General features: G+C 41.3%; 1 protein-coding gene across 1 annotated transcript in view; it reads right to left on the reverse strand.

Annotated features, from left to right (window-relative positions):
- Positions 1-21899, reverse strand: part of ZCCHC2 (zinc finger CCHC-type containing 2) — a 362663-nt gene that overhangs the window by 239212 nt on the left and 101552 nt on the right. The window contains exon 4 of the mRNA XM_069219490.1: positions 8629-8700. Coding sequence (XP_069075591.1) covers positions 8629-8700 — 72 coding nt within the window. The remainder of the gene's footprint in view (positions 1-8628; positions 8701-21899) is intronic.

Genomic DNA, 21899 nt, shown 5'->3' on the forward strand with positions numbered 1-21899 from the left:
ATACCCACTGCCACCCACTTTTACAGGCTCGAATTGCCAGCTTCTTATGGGCAGGCACCCCCCCCGCCCACCACACAGCGCCTGCTTAGTAAAATGTAGGTTCTCCCTTTCCAAGGTGGGATTGGGCTGGGCAGGTGTCAGGTTGTACAACTGGTCAATATCAATGACTGCTTCCAGGAGTCAGCCCAGGTGGAGGGAGTGGAGCCCAGGAAGAGGACTTTGGTCTTGTACGAGTTAAGCTTGAGGCAGCTATTCTTCAACCAGGTGGTGACTGCCTTCGTTCTGTTGTGGAAGTTATTCTTAGAAGCTGTGGGTTTGTCTGTGAGGGAGAGAATCAGCTGGGGTGTCGTCGGTGTAGGAGCCAATGTTAAGTCTGTGGCTTTTTAATGATGGCTGAAAGCAAGCCATGTAGATGTTTAAGATGGTGGGGCTCAGGGAGGATCAGTTACAGTTCAGTTTACAACCATCCCAGTTTCATACATGTATCCAACTGCGTTGTGCTCTTGACAAATACAGGGCAAGATTGAAAATCCTCTTGGCATTCAGCCCTCTTGACTGCAAACTGGTCACGGACAAACTGGGAAGAAACACCTCACGCCTCTATAAGACCAGAGTAACCGACACACCAGACCCCCTGATCACCCTTATGGCCAGGTGGGAAGACTACATGGCTACCCTAGACAATGATGAAAGGGTGAAGCGCAAATAACCTCAAGCGAACTAGTTAATTAAAATCGCTTTTCACCTGATCCAAAGCAAATATTTTAATCTGGTTTATTTTTCCCCTGAGAGACTGGTACATAGGACGTGCCTCAGTGCTGGTGTGTCTTCACTACTGCCACTCCCTAGGCTCTCTCTACCATGTGTTGTGGGACTGCCCAGTGGTGAGGGAATATTGGCTGAAGAACTGCAGACGTGGGTGGGTTGTTGGCTGCAGACTAGCAATGGACCCCAAAATTATGTTGCTGGGGAGTATGGATGGGATGCGAGATACCCGTGCTACAGGTGCCCTCCTGGTCACAGCATACCTAATGGCCAAGAGAAACCTGGCCATGTACTGGAGAGATGAACAGGCACCAGCACTAGACAAGTGGTTATGGGTCATGGACTACTGCACAGGGATGGAGAAACTTGTATATAAGGCACATGGGGTCTCACATAAATATGAGCACATTTGAACACCCTGGAAAAACTGTGCCCTCTAGAACAACCCTGGGGTGAGCACTGGGGGGTGCTCAGCGCCTCCAGGCTACCATAGATTTGATATATTCTATCAGCAAGAGGCATTCTGTGGTGTTTTAGGCCTGTTTAACTGCTGTTTACCTTTGTATTGTGTTAATTCACTCCTCTAGATCTTGCATCTAAAGCTGTGTGTTAGTAGGGAAACTATACAACTCTTCATTACTGAGCAGTAATCAGATTTAAAAAAAAAACAATTTCCGGCAGATAATGGAGCAGCACAGATGTTGGTTGCACAAATGGATGCAAGGGAAGCTTTATATACAAATGTAGACTAAGATTCTCAACAAGAAACCATTTTTTTGTTTATAGTTCTATAACGAGAGACAGAGAGAGAGAGACACACACACACACAGAGTATGTAGTGATTTAGAAGGGCCAAAGAATAGGTTTAGCTCCTAATACTCAGAATATGAGGCAGGTCTGTTTCTCTGACAAGTGTCTGGCCCACAAGGATAGGTGTTCGATGCCTGTCTGTTTTCACTTTCCACACAGGGATGTCAACATCCATTTCTGTGGGGGCTATGTAAATCTAACCAGAGAGTACCCCCAGAAAAAGTAAGGAATAACTGGAGGCACAGTATTATCTATGTATTTGTTCCTAGAGCTGGTATAATCAGGCAAGCTCTTTACTGCAATTCTGAGTAATGCAAGCTTTGCTTCCTTTGTTCAAGTCTGGTCGGACTCATCATGGAGGACAGCCACATACACAGACAATGGTGTTACTGTTCTCTGGATGGATGCAGGGGTTCTTCTGGAATCAACGGTAAACACTTTCGAATGCACCTTGCTTGATCTAGATTTCTCATCTGGAAACGAACATGATAATCTTGCCAAAGTCCAGGTTCCTAGGTCATGTCAGATATATCACCAAGCAAGTTTAGCTGATTAAACAGTCATTCAGCAAAGCATGTTTCAATGTTGATTTAAAGGAAATAAAATTATGTTATTCTAAGACAAGCCAGTCACCCTAGTTAAATGCAGGTCCATAGAGTTGCATCATTTCTGAAAAACAAACATGAATCACCCATGCCAGCTTTGGCTACCTGGTTCCCATTTCTAATTAACGGTTCAAACAGGTCTTATAAAATCCTAAACTTTTGGCCAGTCCGAAGATAAATATTTCCCATAAGAGGGACCCAGAACGTCCTGGCAGCTGCTTAGTGCTATTTAAGCATTTACTATTTTACGTTTCCTTCTTTTTTTGGCTTTGTTTGTGTCTAAATATAAAATTTCTCCAGTTTTCTTCATGATACCTTTTTTTCTACTCTCATAAGAAGAGATCGTTTTACACAGGGCGCGACCCAAGACTTTACTTCAGAAAACTGACTTCCCTGTTTTCAAAAACTGAAGTTTTGGATTGCCGCATAGGGCTTTGTTTGATTGTGATATATATGTTTGAGAAGTAACATGCAGATTCCTTACTCTGGCATTAAATAGAAATAATGAAGCGAGTAGAGAATGAAGCCCCTGAAGATCTTGGCCTTAAACGTACAAAGTCTCAATTCATTTATTATGGGGAGTGCAATGTTAAAATGGCAGAGTATTGTGGAAAGACATACAATTACGCTTGACGAAAAACATTTAAGCAACCAGGATATAAAACTGAAGTTCTATTAGTTACTACTCTCATAACACCAACAAGATTAAGGGGCACTCAGTTTTGTTTGGAAGAGGTTTAACTAAAGTTTAACTCCCAACTGCAACTTAAGGGCCGAGTAACCGCTCTCAGAGCCAATCTGGAAGTTCTTGCTCCCAAAAAGACAAGAAAAGGTCCTATCAAATTTATGTCCCATCAATTTCAACATTTCCAAAAGGTGACTACTCTTGAAACTGTTCTAGATTGTGTTACACTGATATAACTCTACCAAAACAATCCTGGCTTCCATAGTCAAATCTAAGATGTCTGGAAGGTGCCAGAGCCCAGAAGGAGGGATTATACTTTTTTTCTCAATACCCATGCATTTCACAAAACTATAGACCTCTTCCTGATCAACATAAGCTGCAATCACAACAGACATTATAAAATACACCAGCATTTTACCTAACAGTTTGCGGTCCCAATGACATTCAGCCAAGGGATTCCACAACAGTCACTTGCGATCGAACAAAAACGTATTAACCCAGAAAAAAGTCCATAAGATAATCACTGTACCATTATTTGAATGAAAGACCTGGGGGAGAGCATGTGTGATGTAGCTCGAGCAGTCATGGGGAAGGGGAGGAGGTGGATCATTTCAGACACCAACATTTGTTAGACTGGCCAAAAGAGGGGTAAAAAAAATTATAATAAATAAACCAACAACATGTTCAGCATACCTTAGATACACAAAACAAATCACTGCCAGAGGCTTGGAAGTGACTGGAAAAACTGGTCAATGAAGCAGGATGTCATACCTAAAACTGATTAGAGGCAAAAGCATAGATGTCATCCAGGGGTTGCAGGTGCGACCCCTGACTTGCCCCTTGTGGCCCCTGGCACTGCCTTTGCTCTCCTGGCCTCAGCAGTGGGAACCATCAGTGCCACAAACACATGGGCTGCTCCACTCTCTGTACTTTTGTCAAGTCTTTATTACGTTAATATTTTATTTATTATATTATTCACAGTTAGTAAAATGAAGAATGAACTATAATTTACAGAAAAATGACACTCCCTAGCAGCTGAGACAAGTAAAAAATGATTTTAAATGTATCTTGTGTGCGCGGTTGCGGGTGAGATTATGTTATGTGAGAACGAGTGTCTATATGTGTAAATGCGTGTGTATGTGTAAGCTTGCAAGTGTGAGTGAAATAACGGTTAAATCTTGTGTGATGTCACCTCCGCTAACCCTGGCATTTTGGTGAATTGACGTTAATGGACAAAAGGAAGACCTTATTAACCTATAAAGTTAAGATTCATACCTATAATGAAATTCACATAGTGAGCAATGAGGAAGTAATTCACCAGGAGTCCCAGTAGATAGCTATAAAAAGATTCCATGAGTATTACACATCCACACTCTTATAAAGTCACTTAAAAAAAAAAAAAACACACACAAATTTTCCAGGGACGCTATAGTTAGGTTCTGAAGGTAGTCGCTCAAAACCAGAGAAATCCAGTAGTTCTAGTTAAGTTATTTCAAGTAACTATAATTTGCGCCCTATAGTATGACTTGCGCTACCTGATCAATATAATTTTAGTGCAGATGTTACAGTGAGATTATCAATGATGTTATCAAAGGATGCCATGAGTGCTGTAATTTGTGGGGTAATTAGCAGGACAGTGCATGGCGAGGGCGCAAGAGTTACCTTAGGGCGTGAGTTGTAGTTAATTGGAATAACTAACTATAGCTTCTGAATGTTGCTGGTTTTGAGTGTGTAAAATCTGAAGCTAACTACAAAGTTCTTGTAATCTGTTTTTTTCAGTGAATTTCCATTAGTTTTTTTTAACAAAGTAATTTTTATTACTCTACGTTATTCAAAAAACCTTTAATCATGCACAGCGGAGGTTGACTGTAGGGTCTGTATCCAACACCTATAACCACCCAACTCAACCCACTGCCTTTGGCCAATACCCTATATCTATCCATCCATCCATCTTTGCTTCACACATGGCCTTTTGGCGGCCAAACCTTAGAACCACCCAACTCTGTGCCATGCACCGCACAGCTGAAGCGGCCAACTCCCTGTAACCACCCAGAGTTTTTTTTAAACTTCAATTAATGATATAGTTACAATGATATATTTTAGCAAATTGAAAAGAAAAATTTAATTGTCAAGTAAAAAGAGCAAGATCACCTTTCAGCATACACCTTAAACATTTGAAGTTGGAAAGAAATTAAATTAGGCAAACGACCAGAGACACTAAGACTGGAACCCCTCAACCTTCAGAGTGAGGGTTAGAGACCTTAACCACTAGTCCATAGATGACTTGTTAGTGTATAGAGTCCAGACATAACTGAAATTCAATCCAAAGATTTATTTGGTGAAAAAGACTCAAAAATTGCATCACTAAGAATGTTTAGCATTCACAACACTAGTAAATAAACAAGGACACTGCATGAGATACCAGGACTTGAAGCTTCAACCTAGTAAATGACAGTCCAATAGCTTTGTCAGTAGTCCAGAAGTAACTTCATATTTTTTTTTTTTTAAGCTACAGGACCTCAGGGGGAGAACCCAATGCCCCCGCATTCTAGCCGGCTTTCAACTCCTGCAGGAGCCAGCACTGTTCCTGCAAGCAGGGAGCTGCTTAAAATAGCATTGTTTTCATCTGTTTACCTGTACAAACAAATGAACTCTCCTTTCTGCAAGCAGAAGCTGCTTGACAGCTCCCGTCTGCAGAAAGCAGAGTTGATTTGCATTGCTTGATGGGAGCTGTCACCAAGGCAGAGGGTTAATAATTATGAGGCCCGGGGAGGTGATGGTCCCCGGGCATAGCTATGCCCTAGGAGTGGTCCCATGCGCCGCGCCCCTCTCTCCACTATCTCCCCACATGCCCCTGGGATCTGGTCCAGCACAGGGCTTCATAAAAACCAGCACGGGAGCCTGTGTTTTGTTGTGTGTAGTTTTGCTGTGAATTTGTGCTGTCACAAACTTGCAGCAATTTATTATTATTATTTTTTTTTTAAGTTGTTTGTCAGCCCTGGGGGGGTCCCTTTGGTGCCCCAGTACCAGAGCTAAGGGGTCCGGGTCGCCGTACCCTGGCCCCTTTTTTTATTGTTTTCTTCTGGGACTCAGCTAAAGCCTGCAGACCGGACCCCCAGGAAATGTATCCACACAAGACAAAGAACTACAGCACTCCAGGATCTCAGGAAATCAACATTCATTAAGGCAAACTGACACTGCAAACACTGATCTGTTTGGACTCCAACAGAGTCTTGATCAGGGTCAGCGAGTCCTATTCCTGTTTAAATTTAAATATGTTTTTCCCACCCTCTGTAATAAAGCATTCTGGGGTATGGTAGTCCTTACATTAAAAACAATGAAATACCGTGTAATAGCTACATTTCATGTAATTGCGGCCACCATAGTTGGGATACCCACGTACCAATTATGGATGTCAAATAAATAGTTCACCAGTATAATACGTCATACATAGGACTGAGTGCCCAATAACAACCTGGTAAATCACAAGCATAGTATGCTTTACATTTGATACACTAGATTATGTACCAGCATATGGGGCTAAGTGGCCATTATACATTAAGACATAATCAGTACATGATTAAGGTGTTCCATGGTAAACCAATAAAGCACAATAAATACAACCTATAAAAATAATTTCAAAATTAGCTATTCAAGTTCATACAGTACTTCGAATCATTCAAATGTAAACGTAGCTGCTCCGTAAGTCCGTTGAGTCCGTAAGGAGCCACAGTACGTAGTTTCATGATACCTTGACTTTAAATGGCTTAATTTGAGTGTCTGATCTCCTACTCTCTCTTCCTTAGGGACATGTGTGATGTCATAAAAGATGATAGTCCTCCAATAATAACATGGGCTGCATAATAGTGTTTAGCCATGGCATAACGCATCCTGGATGTTGAACTGCTCTGATCTGTTCAAGTATTTTTTTTTTAGGGAGCAGGTGGTGTTTCCCACGTATTTCAGACCACAGCTGCGCTCAATAATACATACCACAAATTGTGTGCTGCATGCGATTCTCTGTTCAACATTGATGACTTTACCTTAAAAGTCACAAAATGACTTGGTGTTTCTGCCAATTTTGCACACCTTGCAGCTGTTCCACTTGATGGAACCTTTATTGCTGGATTCCACCAAAGTTACCTGCTTTACAACAATGAAAACACTTTTGACTAGTCGCTCAATGGGTTCACCTTCCTGTACGTTACTTGAGGTTGTTCACCTATAAGAAGCTTTGAGATGTCTCCAGTACTCACAATAAGATTCAAATGTTTCCTGGATATCTTCACAATGTCTGGACTCTCCTTACTATAACTGAGAGTGCGAAATTACATTTTGCTTTTCATCAAGGCAGACGTTTCTGTTCTCATTCGACATCTGGGCATGTGACTTGGATTTGGTTCTAGCTGCTCCACTCAATATATGCCGCAGGGTACCCCCTTCGGTAGAATCTTTTCTTGCCTACCTCAAGTTGTCTCTCCATCTCTGTCACCAGAGATACTGCATCTAGTACGGAGACATTCACCATATGGGATACTTTTCATCAATGCTTTAGGATGGAAATTAGAACTGTTAAACGTGTTGCATAGCCATTGATTTCCTGTACATAGTAGTCTCCAATTTGTTATTAGACACATACCTGCACATCCACATAGTCGATTTGAGTGGAACTGATGATGTATGTAAATTTGAGCCCATATTCATTGCTATTTAATATATCAAAATATTCCTGGAATTGATCCCTTGTGCCGTTCCAAATCAAAAACAAGTCATTCATGTACCGTAGCCAAATTATGATTTTTCTCTAAGAGTGATCCATGTTGTTCATGCCATGCAACCTTTTTTCCCACTATCCCCTGGGTGAGACTCGCATAGCTGGGAGAAAAGGACACTCACACAGCAGTCCCTTGCACTTGTTGGTACATCCGGTGGTTAAACTAGAAGATGTTATTCAAGCACATTTCAATCATCTCGACCAACATCTTTGAATGTTCTATTTCCCTGATATGACTTTGTTTGAGAACGTGTTCTACCGCCCTCAGTCCCACTACCTCATGCTGTATGGATGTGTACAGGGGAACTACATCGATGTTAACTAAGGAGTGGTCACTCTGCACTACAAAATAAAAAAAATAAAGCTGTTAAAATAAGAATTTTCAGGAGTTTACTAAGGGGCGGAAAAGGTTTTGTCTTTAAAAATGAAGACAGTATGAGGGAGCAGCTAGATTTTCGTCCTCCATTCAAAACAATGTTTAACCATTTATCTTTGCCCAAAATAGTAAAACTTCCCATAGTCAAAAAGGCAATGTTCAAGTTCAGCTTATAACAGGAAGACGCTGAATCTTATATCAAGGCATTCCACACATCTTCCAAAAAGATGTATGTATTTGTTTGAACAAGTCCAGAGCGCAGGTGCAAAAACAAAGTAAGAAATGTAACACCTATGGAGCTAAACATCCTCATTTAGCGCAGTTTGCAGTAGACCAGTTGAAAGTAAACCATGCTTGCTTAAAAGCAGTGTAGAAAGTACTTAGACTGTCTAGGAATCGCCGGTCAAATAAAAATGCATAGTATCACATGGACAAAAAAGTATTTATAATTTATGTACAAAGGTTAAGACAACAGACTTCCAACATGAAAAAAAATGCCTTCAATACACGACAATCAAGGTCAGCAGAAAAATCACAACCAATCTTAAAACTCATGCACCATTCAGGGGACCATAGTGTGGTACCACAGACTTCACTGCAAACTCGTACATACCATTAGCAGAAATTGCTGTAGATCGTGATGCGATTTTCTTACAGATGTCACTGAACAATCTGACCAGGTCACCTAAAAACAGAAAAATAAAGTTTACAGTGGGTTTAATGTCTGCACCACTAAAAATAAACCGGCATAAGCTAGAAACAGACCAGTACATCTAAAAATGTACCTGAATCAATATACTTTCTATTCTATCTATTCCTTCAAACTTGCAGATCTGGCTGTTTTATGGTCTTAATAACCAGTTAGCTGTAGGACTGTTGAGAAGAAAGAAACTAACAAAACAAAAACTAAACAACGGTAAGGGAAAGTAGGTCATGTATGACTGAGGACTCACAAGGCAGTCTCAGAGTCAGACTACTACAGGTGTGCAATTAATTAATGTAAGAAATTCCAATCGTTAAGCAGGTCTTAGATGTTGACATACATTACCACTTCCAGGAAAGAGACACTATTGGAGAAGGAGAATATCCATAAATTGAGTACTCAAGTACTTCATTAAGTATATATACACTCACACACACGGCATTGACTTTATGTACAATAGGGGAGTAGGGCGAAATGTTAAAAACCCGAAGCAGTCAAGGGACGAGAACGTTCTTCTTTCGGCCTGACCAAATACATCACTCGGAAATTAATCCGATACTGATCAATTTAAGCAAAGGACTAGATAAGCAGTGAGATGAGGTGTTAAATGAAGTGTGAATCAGAGCTCTTCCACATTGGCCTACAGGATGATTCAGGCTGGAAAATTCTGAAGGCGTGGTTTTATTTACAGCTTTGTGCCCAAGTGATGCTGGATGGTAGTAAAACACCTATCAACATCCAGAGGAAATCGCTGCGAGACAACAGGGTTTGCAGACATGTCCCTTGCAGCTGCTAAAATGTAAACTTGCAGCACACCCCACTGAAGGCATAATACGGAAAAATGTATTTACTTTTAACAATCATTTTGAAGCTTGACACAACACAACAACGCTGTGTTATTCTGCCCTCTTGCAGTTGGTTTAAGAAAAGTATCTGAGTTATTTTTAATAAAGTTTCTGCAGACATGATCACGAGAGGACCCTAAATGCACAAGCATTGAGGAAATGTTAGGTACAGATAATAACTTACCTTTTGTAGCATTGTTTTTCTCCAATGCTGTTTGGCCTGCAATCGCCCTTCCTCGCTTTACACACTAATGTTTTGTAAAGGTCAGAGCAGACGCCAAGTATCCAGGTGGCAGCCATACACATGTATGTCATACAATTCCAATAACTTTAAATGTTGCAGCTTATTAGGTCTTGCATAAAGTGTTTTGCTGTTTTCCGTTTAATATCTATGTGCTATGTCTTTTTTTATGTCGGGGGTTAAGTGGAACATGAATAGGTAGTTTATGAGTTAGTATATCATGGTTACGACTGACTCCAGTGGCGAGAGTTGCACTGCTGCTTGAGGAGAACAATCACAGATAGGGAGTGCTGATTTCTTCAATATGGATTAAATCTTCATTACAAAACTTCAGTGTGTCGTCCTTACTATTTTGGAAAACCACATAAAGTGGCACCGAGCGGAGCAGGAAACCAGCACAATAACGTGAACCCAGAAAGTGCTTTCTATTTTTCCGTGTTTGTGACGTCATTCTCAAGTAATTGCCTATGCACCTGTGAGGAAGGTGGACGATGCGTAGATAAGGCCAGACCATTATTTTCTAGTGAGCTGATATAGTTAAGTTTGCACTTCTCATTTGCTTAAGCCATCAGCTGTTGGAATACTTACTCGTGCTGTATCTTTACATTCAATTTACGATTGCAATTAATGCTACTCAGCTAGAACACATGCGTTTGAGCCGACGTGTTAGTAAGAGGCACGCGCTTGAGTCAGATAGTTAAATCGCGTCTCATTCATTGTGTGATCACAACACACGTGCTTCAGTCATCGCTTCTTTAATGTTTATGGACATATTAGCCATAACGTTTGTCTGAGTGTAACAAGTACAATGTTGTGACAAATTCACCTAATTTATGTAGCGTTAAATAAAACAGTGCCATCACCAAGATGAACGATTACCTTCATCTCCAGTGACGAATAACACACTGTCCTTCGTACAAAACTGTTCTCTCGCAGGATTGGTCAGTGTAATATGTTATCGCCCTGGCTACATTTTTAGTGTGTGTGTTTCATACGTATGGGGTTATTTTTGGCAACCATCTTGAAGTGGTTTGTTCCACATTACAGTGTAACTTGCCTGGAATTTAAGGGTAGTACTGTCGTACAATTTAGGTGCGCACAGAAAAAAAAAAAATGCAGACTGCTAATCTAGTTGTGCCAGAACCTGGCTCCCCAAGAACTAAATGGCAATAATGGCACAGGACATTTGAAAGCTATCTTTTAGCCACTGATGGAATTTTAAATGCAGTCAAGAAAAAAGCGTTATTGCATAACTGCTTGGAGACAGAAGGCCAAAGACCTTTTGACCATCAACCACAAATATATGTTCCACCAACAGTTGAATGGGATATTTACAGAAGCAGTAACAAGAATAGAGCATTTTAAGGATGACCCCAGCATAATAGTTGGAAGGCATAAATTCTTCACAAAAAAAAAAACAATATGCACACAAGACCATTACTTAGCTGAATTTTGCATTCTGGCTGCATCTTGTGAATTTGTCGGTCCCAATGACCAGTATTTAATGGATCAGTTAGTGGTTAATTGTTATGAAAATAACGTCCAGGGAAAAATTCTGTTGCAAGAATCCATCTTTAAGCGAAACAGCAGAAATTGCAAGAGGAATTGAAATATCAATGGCTGCATCAAAAGAATTAGAAAGAGCAAAATAAGATAATGATCAAAGTATAAAAGCTATAACTTTTGGAGGAAAACCGCAGGTCGCAGTTGAGACAAAAGCTTTCCAAATTTCTCAGGAAGCTGTATCAGGGGCAGGTTTACAAATAATATGGACAATTCTAAACAGTGTTCTGCAGTAGGGAAAATGAGTTCACAGTGAAAGAAAAATGGTCAACTTTGCACATGTGAGCAGAAAGTGAGTGTTATAGTCAAGAAGCAGTAGTTGTGGTGAACCAGGTGGGAAAGTCATTGGACAAGAACAGAGTGGTGCTATCCGAGAACAGAATATCACATGTTAAAATGTTGTCAGAGGCAGAAGCTTCAGCAAGAAAAAGGAGAACCAGTGCGTGTAATAAAAACAAGAAAAGTGCTTTTGAGGGTCACTGTGGATTCTGGTTCCCCAATAACCATTGTATCAGGCAAACTGTATGACACAAAGAGGAAACATTCAAGAATGTGACCACCAGACATTCGCAATGTGACTTTTGGGGGCCAAGAAATTGACATGATGGGATATTTTTGTCAAGTTATTGTAGTGGATCCTATTTAGTTTTAATGGGAATCAGGAGTTTAGCTTAGCCTTCTAGATTACAGGCCTGTGCCCCGTCACCTAGTGACTTTTAACGTAATTGTCCTGCTCTGTCTTAGTCTATTTTATTACTTCTTTTAAGATGGCTGCATTTGTTTAGAGTTAGAGCTCTGATTTATGTTATCAGTCTCACTCTGCGAAGGTATTACTATCAGCGTCACAATTAAGTGATGTACGTAGGTATTCACATCATGTCCCTTTCCCACTTACGCGTGACAGGAACATAATGTCCTTTTGTGGAAATGGTTTACATAATTGGTGCCACAAGCCTACCACCTTATCTATTGTTTGGGAACATATCTGCATCAGGGGTCCTACCATATCTGTATAAATATAACTCAAAGACAAAGTTATCAGCGGATTCCTACCAGATGCTCTCATCACCGTCTATGCTGCATGTCACCTTGCAGCAGACCCAGGCTTCGTATCATCACAAAGCCTGATTTAGAGACCTCATTCCAAGTTAACAAGGGTTGGAGGGGGCACTTCTCATGGACCTGGTACTAGCAGATTAGGTTTAGCACACCTAGCTCCTCTTAGGTTATGTTAGAGAGTAGGTTCTCCATTCTAGGGTTTTAGGGATTTTACATTTCATGTTTATTGCAAGTTGGTGGTGGGAGTCTTTGTATCCACAACTCTCATCTTTACCATTCTGCTTCTTGCATTGTTCATTATCCAAACTATTGCAGCTCATGCATTTTACAGTAGATTGCAGTCTTTTTAATAAATCTATTGAAAACTTTCCCGCATCTCCTTGATTGCTTGTGTGTGACGGACACTTATTTCTAACATGAGAAAAGGGTAACTTTCGTTCCACCATAACTCCACTGAGATGTTGCATTCTAGAGTCCATGTGTAAAGGCTGCCAGAAATCACCTTTTACTGTTTGGATTTTGGTGAGGTACTGCTTGTGAGCCGGGAGGGTTGAGCCAACAGTTATAACTTCTTGTATGATTGGCTTAGTCTACAAACAAAAGTGCTGTCATCCCTAAATCAGCAGTCCCGCCTAGGAGTGAGAGTCCTACTACGATATCACTTACAAGAAATAAAATTGACACTAAGGTTTATGTTGCAAAGAGGTTATAACATTCTAGGAGGGAGAGATTAAGGGACGTTTGGTATGGTCCTCAAAGCTGGCACGTCTCATCCTTTATCACATGTGGAAAAAGTGAATCTGGAATGGACGTCCCTTGCCGAAGTAATGAACAATAATAATAAACCTATTTTTGATTAGGAGTGGTAAGAGGGTTCAAGCATAAAATCATCCTTAAAGCCAATGCCATCCCTGTTGAGCACAAGGTTCGCAATATAGTCATAAGTGTAAAAAGTAAACTAAAAACACATTTGGATTAATTGTACAAAAAAGGGGTTATTGAACTAGTAGATTCACTGCAGTGGATCTCCCCTATTGTAGCAGCTTTGAAGAAATCTGGAGACCTCAGACTGTGTGGATCTCCGACCACTGAACAAGCACATTCAAACGGATTGTTTCCCATTACTTAAGCTGCAGGAGATTCTTGCTCAATTAGGTGGGACAAAGTATTTCTCACCACTAGACCCCAGAGCTTCCTACCATCAGGTTGAGTTAAAAAAACAAAAAAAAAAACAAGATCATTTACAACTTTTAGTACTGCATTCGGAACATTCCATTTTCTACGCATGAAGTCTGGCATAGCCTCAGTGGCTTTGGTGTTTCAGAATGTGATTGTTTAGTTGTAGGGTGAGAAAAGTTTAATATTAAACGCACCAGGATGACACAATGATGTATTCTGAGTCTCGTCTCATCTACAAAAACTGATTAAGGCATTGAATATCCTGGAAGACCATGGGATGATTTTAAAGAAAAAGACATGTAGATTCATGGTGGAGGAAATAGACAATTTGGACAAATGGAATTAAACCCAAGGAAGACCCAATCAAAGCCATCAAAGACTGTGTCCGGCGAAAAGGATCAAATAAGATCGTCCATGGGACTGAATATTATTTCAGATTTGTTGAAAATTTTGAGTTGCAAACCGAACCTTTGAGGAGGTTGCTGAGAAGTGGGGTGAAGTATATTTGGGAGCAAGAACAAAATGATGCTCTTGAGTTGTTGAAATACCTCATTGTCAATGCGACAGCACTGCAGATGATCCGTGATGATATTCTTTCCAATGTCACAGAGGATGCTTCTAATTTGGGGATTGGTACAGTGTTGAGTTATTTGGTTAATTTAAAGTTATGTTATGTTATGTAGCTTTTGCCTCGAGGAGACTATTAGTGGTTGAGAAGAAGTATACTACAAATGAGAAAGAGGTGTTGGTATGTGATGTGCATCACTTTGTGACATTTGTGGGGGCATAACGTCACATTGGTAACCGATCACAAGCCTCTTCAACAAGGAGGGTCTTGAAAGGGCAAGTCTGAGATTGGTCTGATTGCTATCAAAGATGTACGAATTCTATGTCAAGATGAAGCATACGGCTAGTGGGAAGAATTGTAATGCTGAGTTTCTGTCCAGATGTCAAACTAAACAGGCTTGGAAAAAATGAAATGGTAGATGTAGAAGTGTGTGTGACTGGATTAGTGGATGGAATGAAGATGGCAGAAGATGCAGTTACCCATAAAGAAAGGAAAGCATGTGGGGAAAGTGACAATTGTCACAATCGACTGAGGAAACATATTGGTCAGAGTTGGCCCAGGGACACAATAGTCACAGATGAGGTGAAACCTTATTCAACGTTAAAGCCAAGCGGAGTGTGGAGGAAGAATTAATTTTGAGCGGAAGTTGTCCCATTCCCCCAAATACATTAACAAACAAGTTGATGAGACTGGCTCATTTGAGTCATGTGGGAGGTACAGGTACTAAGAAGAGATAGAGAAGGCATTACTGGTGGCCTGCCATGGATGTAGAAGAGGATGTGTCTAAGCAGGCGCAACGAATGCCAAGCAGCAGACAAGTCTTTGTGCATACACAAGATCCCCTTAAGTCCTGTACAGTTCCCAAAAAATCCATGGGAAAAATTGGGTATGAGTTTAATTGGTCCAATGCCTGAATAAACTGATGGGAACAGATTTGTGTTGGTACCAATTGATTACCACTCTAAGTGGATTTCATAGAGATTCAGGAGGGATCCCAATACATACAATGTGATTACTTTTCTCAAGTAATCATTTTACTCTGAAGGTGTGCCAAGGTTTTTGGTTTCTAACAATGGAGTTCAGTTTATTTCTCACCTTATGAAAACATTTTTGGAAAAATAGGGAATCAAACATCTTACTGTTGCTTTGTATGACCTGTACGGGACTGGAATGGTGGAGAGGATGACCTGCATGTTTAAAGAAACTATAAAATTAGCATGCAAAGCTGGAAAGGTTGTTCAAGAGGCAGGACCACAGGAGTGCCCCCTTTTGTGTTGTTATGTGGCAGTCATTCTACTAATGAAGTGTCACTGTGTTGGGTATTGAATGGGCCTAAAGTAAGCACAGACAGACCCAATATCAAGCTGATTACAGAAAGGGTTTGCAAAACTCAAGAGGAAAGCAGATTGAGGTATAATAAAGTAAATTAGTTTAAAACCTGTTGATTTTCCTGCAGGTGATCAGGTCAGGATTAGGCGAATTCGCAGTTCCAAGAATGCCACTTCTAAGTATGATCCTAAAACAGTGATTCAAGTGTCTAAACATGCAGTGCAAAAAAAGAATGGGAAATGGTGGAGCAATAATGTGGCAAAGGTAAAAAACAATAAGATGGGAACCCAGCTTGGTAGAAACCATTCCTGCGTTGGTGGATCGGAGTGAATAGCAGGGTGGTTTTTGGACAGTGTTTTAGTTCAGAGTTGTTTGGCAGGTGACAGAAGCAAAAGACGTAGAGCTGGAGCTGGAGATGTCAATGGTAATGATGCTAGGTCGGGTGACTGTGCCAGAGTGGATGGTTCTCAGTGGAGTGTGATGGGAATTCAGTGACACAGGTGCAGCCAACTTTCAGTGCAGAGAGGACCAGAAAAGATATGAAACTTCACGTCTAGGAGACTAGCATGAGTCTTGTGACAGAAGCGGAATCTGAAGCTCTTGCGGGATATCTCGCAGGCGCGGGTCGGATTGGCAGCGGCACCCTTGAGCTTCTCCAGGTCCTTCCCCATGCTCTTTTCCCAAGTGCGTGGCTTGAGTCTGGACACCGACATTCTGGGAGAGAGCCAGAGAAGAGCCGCGGAGGTAGAGGTGGTAGCGGCGGCAGCAGCAGGCCCAGGGAGCCGGAGAAGAGCTGCGTCATTAGCAACAGCAGCAAGAAGCAAGCTCTGAGGTGCTCTGTGTTCAGGAGTGACGCAGCTTAGGATGGAGTGTCGGTTGGGTGGTGGCTTGGTTGGTGGCTCCGCTGCCAGTTGAGCTGTGGTAGCTGGCAGTGGGTTCCAGGTCTTTGGGCACGGAGAACTCCCTTCATAGCATAGCATAGCATAGCTCCGCACAGCCGCTCCTCACTTTGTCTTCGCCTATGCCCATAATAGATAGAAGATGGGGGAGAAAACGCTGGTGAGGAAGGGTGAGGACTTCAGGGCATCCTATGGGGCGCTGTGGCCCTACCAGGAGGGCCAGATAAGGTAAAACGGCAGTAAAAGTACAGAACAAAAAGGCAAGTATAGACCATAAAAGACAACAAAAAGTAATAAAGTCTTTGGGAGCGCCTGGTTGGTGGCTTGAGGAGCAAGAACGCTCTAGAGATAATTGAAGTGGAGAATCAAGGGTGAGGCGGAAGTTTAGGATTAATCCTATCAAACGCTTCAAACTTTTCACTTTCTGCAACTTAGCCCCCCCATGCTACCTGCTCAGTGTCAATGTAGCTTGATGCTCCACTTATCTTCATGACTTTAGCTCATACTGTTTTAACTCAGAGCTCCTACTCTGGTCTACTACGGCACAGAAAATTTAGCAAGTTGGGAATTAAGGCGCTGAATAAGAGTTGATGAAGCTGATAAAGTGCCTGAAAGAACTGAAAATAGGGGTCGAGAGGCAGAAGTTCTGAGTTGTTGGCCAATTCCCCAAGGTAGTTCCTCCCCTGGACATGACGGCTAAACGTCTCCAAATAGGCAGAGCTTTCCTTAACCGGGCATGTAAAAAAACTAAACCTAATCCCCTAAGAAACAAGAGTATTTCTCACTTGAATACAAAAAACTCTTGCGCCATTCTTCCCTTTTTTCCCCAAAAGGAGTTAGTTGATGAGCCACCATCTAAGGAGGAAGCTAAAGCAAACTCTAATGTTTTTGAGTACTCTGGCAAGGGTGTGGCTCTATTTCCCCCGATGAGTAATCCGACTATCATTGGGGGGGATTTGGAGAACACTAACTTTCCTCCTACCAACATGGGACCCCCCTTCCCAATGCTGGGGATTTTACCTTGCTGGACATCAAGGTCAATGGAGCGCAAGATTTAAAGAGCCTTTCCATTCGTTGTGTGACCCCGTCCTCCGATGGAAGAGACAATTCTCCTGGCCTAAGGCTTATTAGCAGTACACCCTCTTATCCTTCTTTGTCTCCAGTATTTACTTCTCCGACTCCCGACTTTATGCTTCCTGGAACTCCCCCGGTGTACCTTCGGATCAACACAACAATTTCTTCTATCTTAGCACTTCTTGAAAAATCAATAAATGGTTTTGATCATTTTCAAAAAACTCTCGTTGCTATATTGAAAGCTCTGACGGGCCAAAAGAAGGATGGAACAACTCTGGTTGAGAAAGTTCCAATGCCCACAAGGGAAGCCCTCAATAAATAAGGGTACAGCAGTCCTAGTATACAGTTGTGTGCCTTGGAATCAAGTTTGAATGTGAACATAACCAAATATCCAGATCACACAAATAAGGGCACCCAGTCTAGTAATTCACAAGTGTCCTTTAAACCTTTGATCTGTGAGGAACCCTGCAACCAGAAAGTTTTGACTATTCTTTGGAAAATGTATTTTCCACTCCACTTCCTCAGACAAATATCCTGTTGTCAACAAACCCGGAGGAAAAGTCAACTCTCCCCCAGTGGTCCCGTTCCCGATTGTTCCCAATTCTAAGTTACCTCCTAATTCCTCGATTGCTGAGAACAATGGGAATGAATCTATTAAGCAAGCAGACAACGACAGGAATAAGGATAAGTCATTGAAAGGGAAAAGAATAAGGATAAGTCATTGAAAGGGAAAAAGTTGGGAAGTAAGGCTAAATGGTGAATTTCCACCAAAAAAAAAAACAACAAAAAAAACGTAAAGTTCAACATCCAGGTTCCTACAGGAACCCCCTCTCCATAGGAAGACAATAAAAAGGTCCCAAGGAAGGATAGGATCAAAAACTTGGATGATTTGGAAGATGTAGGATCTTCCCCGTCCAGGGAAGAACTTGATTTAGGACCCCCATAGGGTCCTCCTCCGGATAATTCAGATAACCTACCCATTGTAAAGAGAGTTTCGTCGTCCCTAAATCCATATGCCAATTCGTTTTATAATGTGAAATCAAATTCAATGACCTCAAATTTAAATTCTGACCGCTTAGGTGGTGGGGATGTTAATCGTGAGATTGAGAACATCTCCCAGCAATCTGAGACGACGTTATGTCTTGAGTTGACTTTTTATTTGATTTTAATTTACTTCTGAATCGCTCTTTTTTAATTTCTTTCTTTAGAGATATACTGGATTTAAAATTGATTGAAAGTATCGATATCTCACGCGTATTTCTAATGCAAGGTTTTGGTTCTGTAAAGACAAAAGTCTGTTTTTATTCTAGAACAATTGAAAATCTGATCTTAGTCAATTCTGAACAATTGCAGCGTAGAGGCATAGACATGGTTCCAGTTAGGAGAAAGGACTCATCTGTTTAGACTGCAGTCCCCCAATGTTCCATGTGTGAACGGAAGTATCCTCCTTCATGGGCAAGAGTCTTCCGCTTCATCCCTGGAAAATGTTAAGGTCTCTCTTCTCCATGGAGGAAGAGTGGTGCAGCTTGTTGAAGATGCCCCTTCTTCCCATTGGGGTCCTAAGCAGGATAACTGGAGTTGGTTAGCAGGGGCTTTCAACAGTACTCGGGCGAAGGGGAAATGACCACAACACAATCTTTAACCATAAGCATCATGTGGTCTCTTGGAATGCTGCGAGAATAGAGAATCATATGGGTAAATTAGATTACATCTGTTCTCTTAAGGCAGATCTAATCTGTATCCAAGAGACCTGGTGTGTAACTACTCTCTCCTGCCCAGGGTACACAGTCCTTTGTCAAAAAGGCACAGCCATCCAGGAAGGGGCATGCAAAAAGGGGTACCACTATGCTTTTAAGTGATAAGATCAAATGGGAGTTTGAAAATATTTCCGTCGCACAGAAATCATATCAGCTAATTAGAGTTAATCCAACAATGGAGGATGGTAGGAAAATGCCTGTGTTAGTGGTAAATGCTTATATTCCCCTGATAAGGAGCATGATACGATGTAACTGCATATGCTTAATTGTATTTCCTCTTTTTTGTTTAAAGTCTAATGAAAGTGTTTATGAAGTATTGATATCGGGGAATTTAAATTGTAAAATTTCTAATCTGTCTCTTTCCATTTTCTGTGATATTGAGAGGGAATATGTGCTCAACATTCCTCCTATCCTATTTCCCCCAAGAATTAGGACAGATAAAAAGGGGTATACATTTTATTGAAAGGTCTGAGGGAACTTAGTTGCATAATTTTAAATGGTTGATTTCACTCAGACTCCCCAGCAGCCTTTACCCATAAACCTTGTCTGAGTAGTTCCATCATTGACTATTTTTTGGCCTCTTACTCCCTAGCCAAATTAGTGGAGGATAGGACTATCATCGATACTCCGTTTAGTGACCACAAGATCCTGAGCCTTATGCTAAAACTCCAACCGTCCTCAGAGACATGGAATTTCAAGGGCCATTATATTAATTTTAGTGGGAAAACAGGTGGAATCCACTGGTCTCCTTTGAAAACTCTATTAGTGAAAAAAAGCTTGAAATGGCCATGGAATGAAGATGTGCTAAACTGCTTTTCTGACTTCAGGGGAAATATAATTCAAGGAGATCAGTTAAAACAAACTTCCACAAAATAAATTAAGGCTTTCTCTTCTTCTATTGAATAGGGAAATTAATATTTGGTTAGGTGGCAGTATGGGTGGAAATCTGAGTAGAGGAGTAGAAGAATTTCCCTACTTAAGAGGAGAAGAGTACGGATGAAGTTGGGAATAAGGAAGGCGGAGGCTGACCAGAGATGGACAGCCTTGAGGGAAGCTGCCATGGTGAAAAATACTCGTACATTTTGGTTACTCATTTCCAAAGGCTTGGGGTCACGCAAATCTCCCTCTGTCCCTCAGACAGCGGAGGTAGAAAGGAGGGACTATATCCTCTCCCTCTATGCGGAAAATGGGGAAGTTGAGTCAGGTGAATTGGACCTCAAGATTGATAATTAGCTGGAGCCTGATGCTTTCGGTGCCCCTTCAGTTACGGAGATTGAGGGATTTATAAGGTTGATGCGGGCCTCTAGAGCAATGTGCCCAGACGAGGTTCCAATGGCAGTAATTAAACAAGAACCCTCCCTTTGGGCAAGGATTCTTAAACAGGTATTCTACTCCGGTTACTCAAAAGGCTTAATTTCGGCATCTTGGACTGGGAGTATCATAGTTCCTTTGTATAAAAAGGGTGATAGATCCTCACCCATAAATTACCGGCAAATAGTCCTGTTGGATGCGGTTGGTAAGATCTTCGCTAAAAGCATACTTGTGCATTTAACATCTTGGGTTGAAGAAAATTTGATCCTCCCTTTTGAACAGGCAGGTTTTAGGAAGGACCATAATACTCTAGATAACAACCTATTAATGCAAACTATGAATGAAAAGTATGTTCTGGTTAGAGGTGGGGTGGTATATGCCACTTTCATAGACTTCAACAGCTTTTGACAGGGTGGACCGTAAGATTTTATGGAAGAAATTATCTAAATTGAGTGTTCCCATAAAGTTGTTACGCTTAGTTATAGCCCTGCACTCTTCTACATGGTGTGAAGTGCTCTTAGGCGGAGAGCAGGGTTTGTCTGCAGAATTTGTTACAAAAAATGGTTTAAAAACCGGGCTGCCTGTTGGCACCCCCTCTTTTTTCCTTATATATTCATGATCTGTCCTCTGTGTTAGGAAATACCCAAGGCTTTGCGCCTAAAATTGGAGGCGGTTCGATTCCTTGCCTCCTTTATGCTGATGACATAGTGGTGCTTAATCTTACCCCAAAAGGTCCAAGGAGGAGGTGAAATCCTACTGTTTTTTGGGAAAAACCCTACCCTGTTCTCTTAGTGATCGAGACCAAAAATGTAATAATGCCAGTAAGGCTCTGTCTCAGGCTCACAGTATAGTGCCCTTTTATAATGCTGTGGCCCGGTGGCATTTTTGTCATCTATTAGCTGTTTATCAAGCAAAAATCCCACCCACCCTCCTGTATGCCACAGAAGGAACTGAAATTTCAAAATGGGAGTTTTTAAACAAGAGAGAAGGACTGATCTTAAGAAGCTTGGTCTCCTGTAATAATTTGGTATCTGTGGCAGCCTTAAGGCTTGAATTTGGCATTAAGATGTTTACACACAGGGCCTAGCTGCGGTAATTCAGAGGGCCTTTAGCTTAGCTCATAGTGCAGATTCTACACTAAGACACCTAGCATATAAAGAAATATTCGGTACGCTAAGAGAAAAACCTTTTTGTTTTTATTATTTATTTATTTTTCCAGAAATTTCAATTTTGCTAGGCAATTGCTTGAGCTAGGTGTTAACCCATTTTGATCTCAACACCCCTTGTCATTTAAGAAGAGCCTAAAAGAGGCTATAAGGGGTAAAAGTTTATGGGATATGGAGTTTCGTCGCCAAA

The sequence above is a fragment of the Pleurodeles waltl genome, chromosome 2_2 (genome assembly GCF_031143425.1).
Source record: "Pleurodeles waltl isolate 20211129_DDA chromosome 2_2, aPleWal1.hap1.20221129, whole genome shotgun sequence".
NCBI classification, from domain to species: Eukaryota; Metazoa; Chordata; class Amphibia; order Caudata; family Salamandridae; genus Pleurodeles; species Pleurodeles waltl.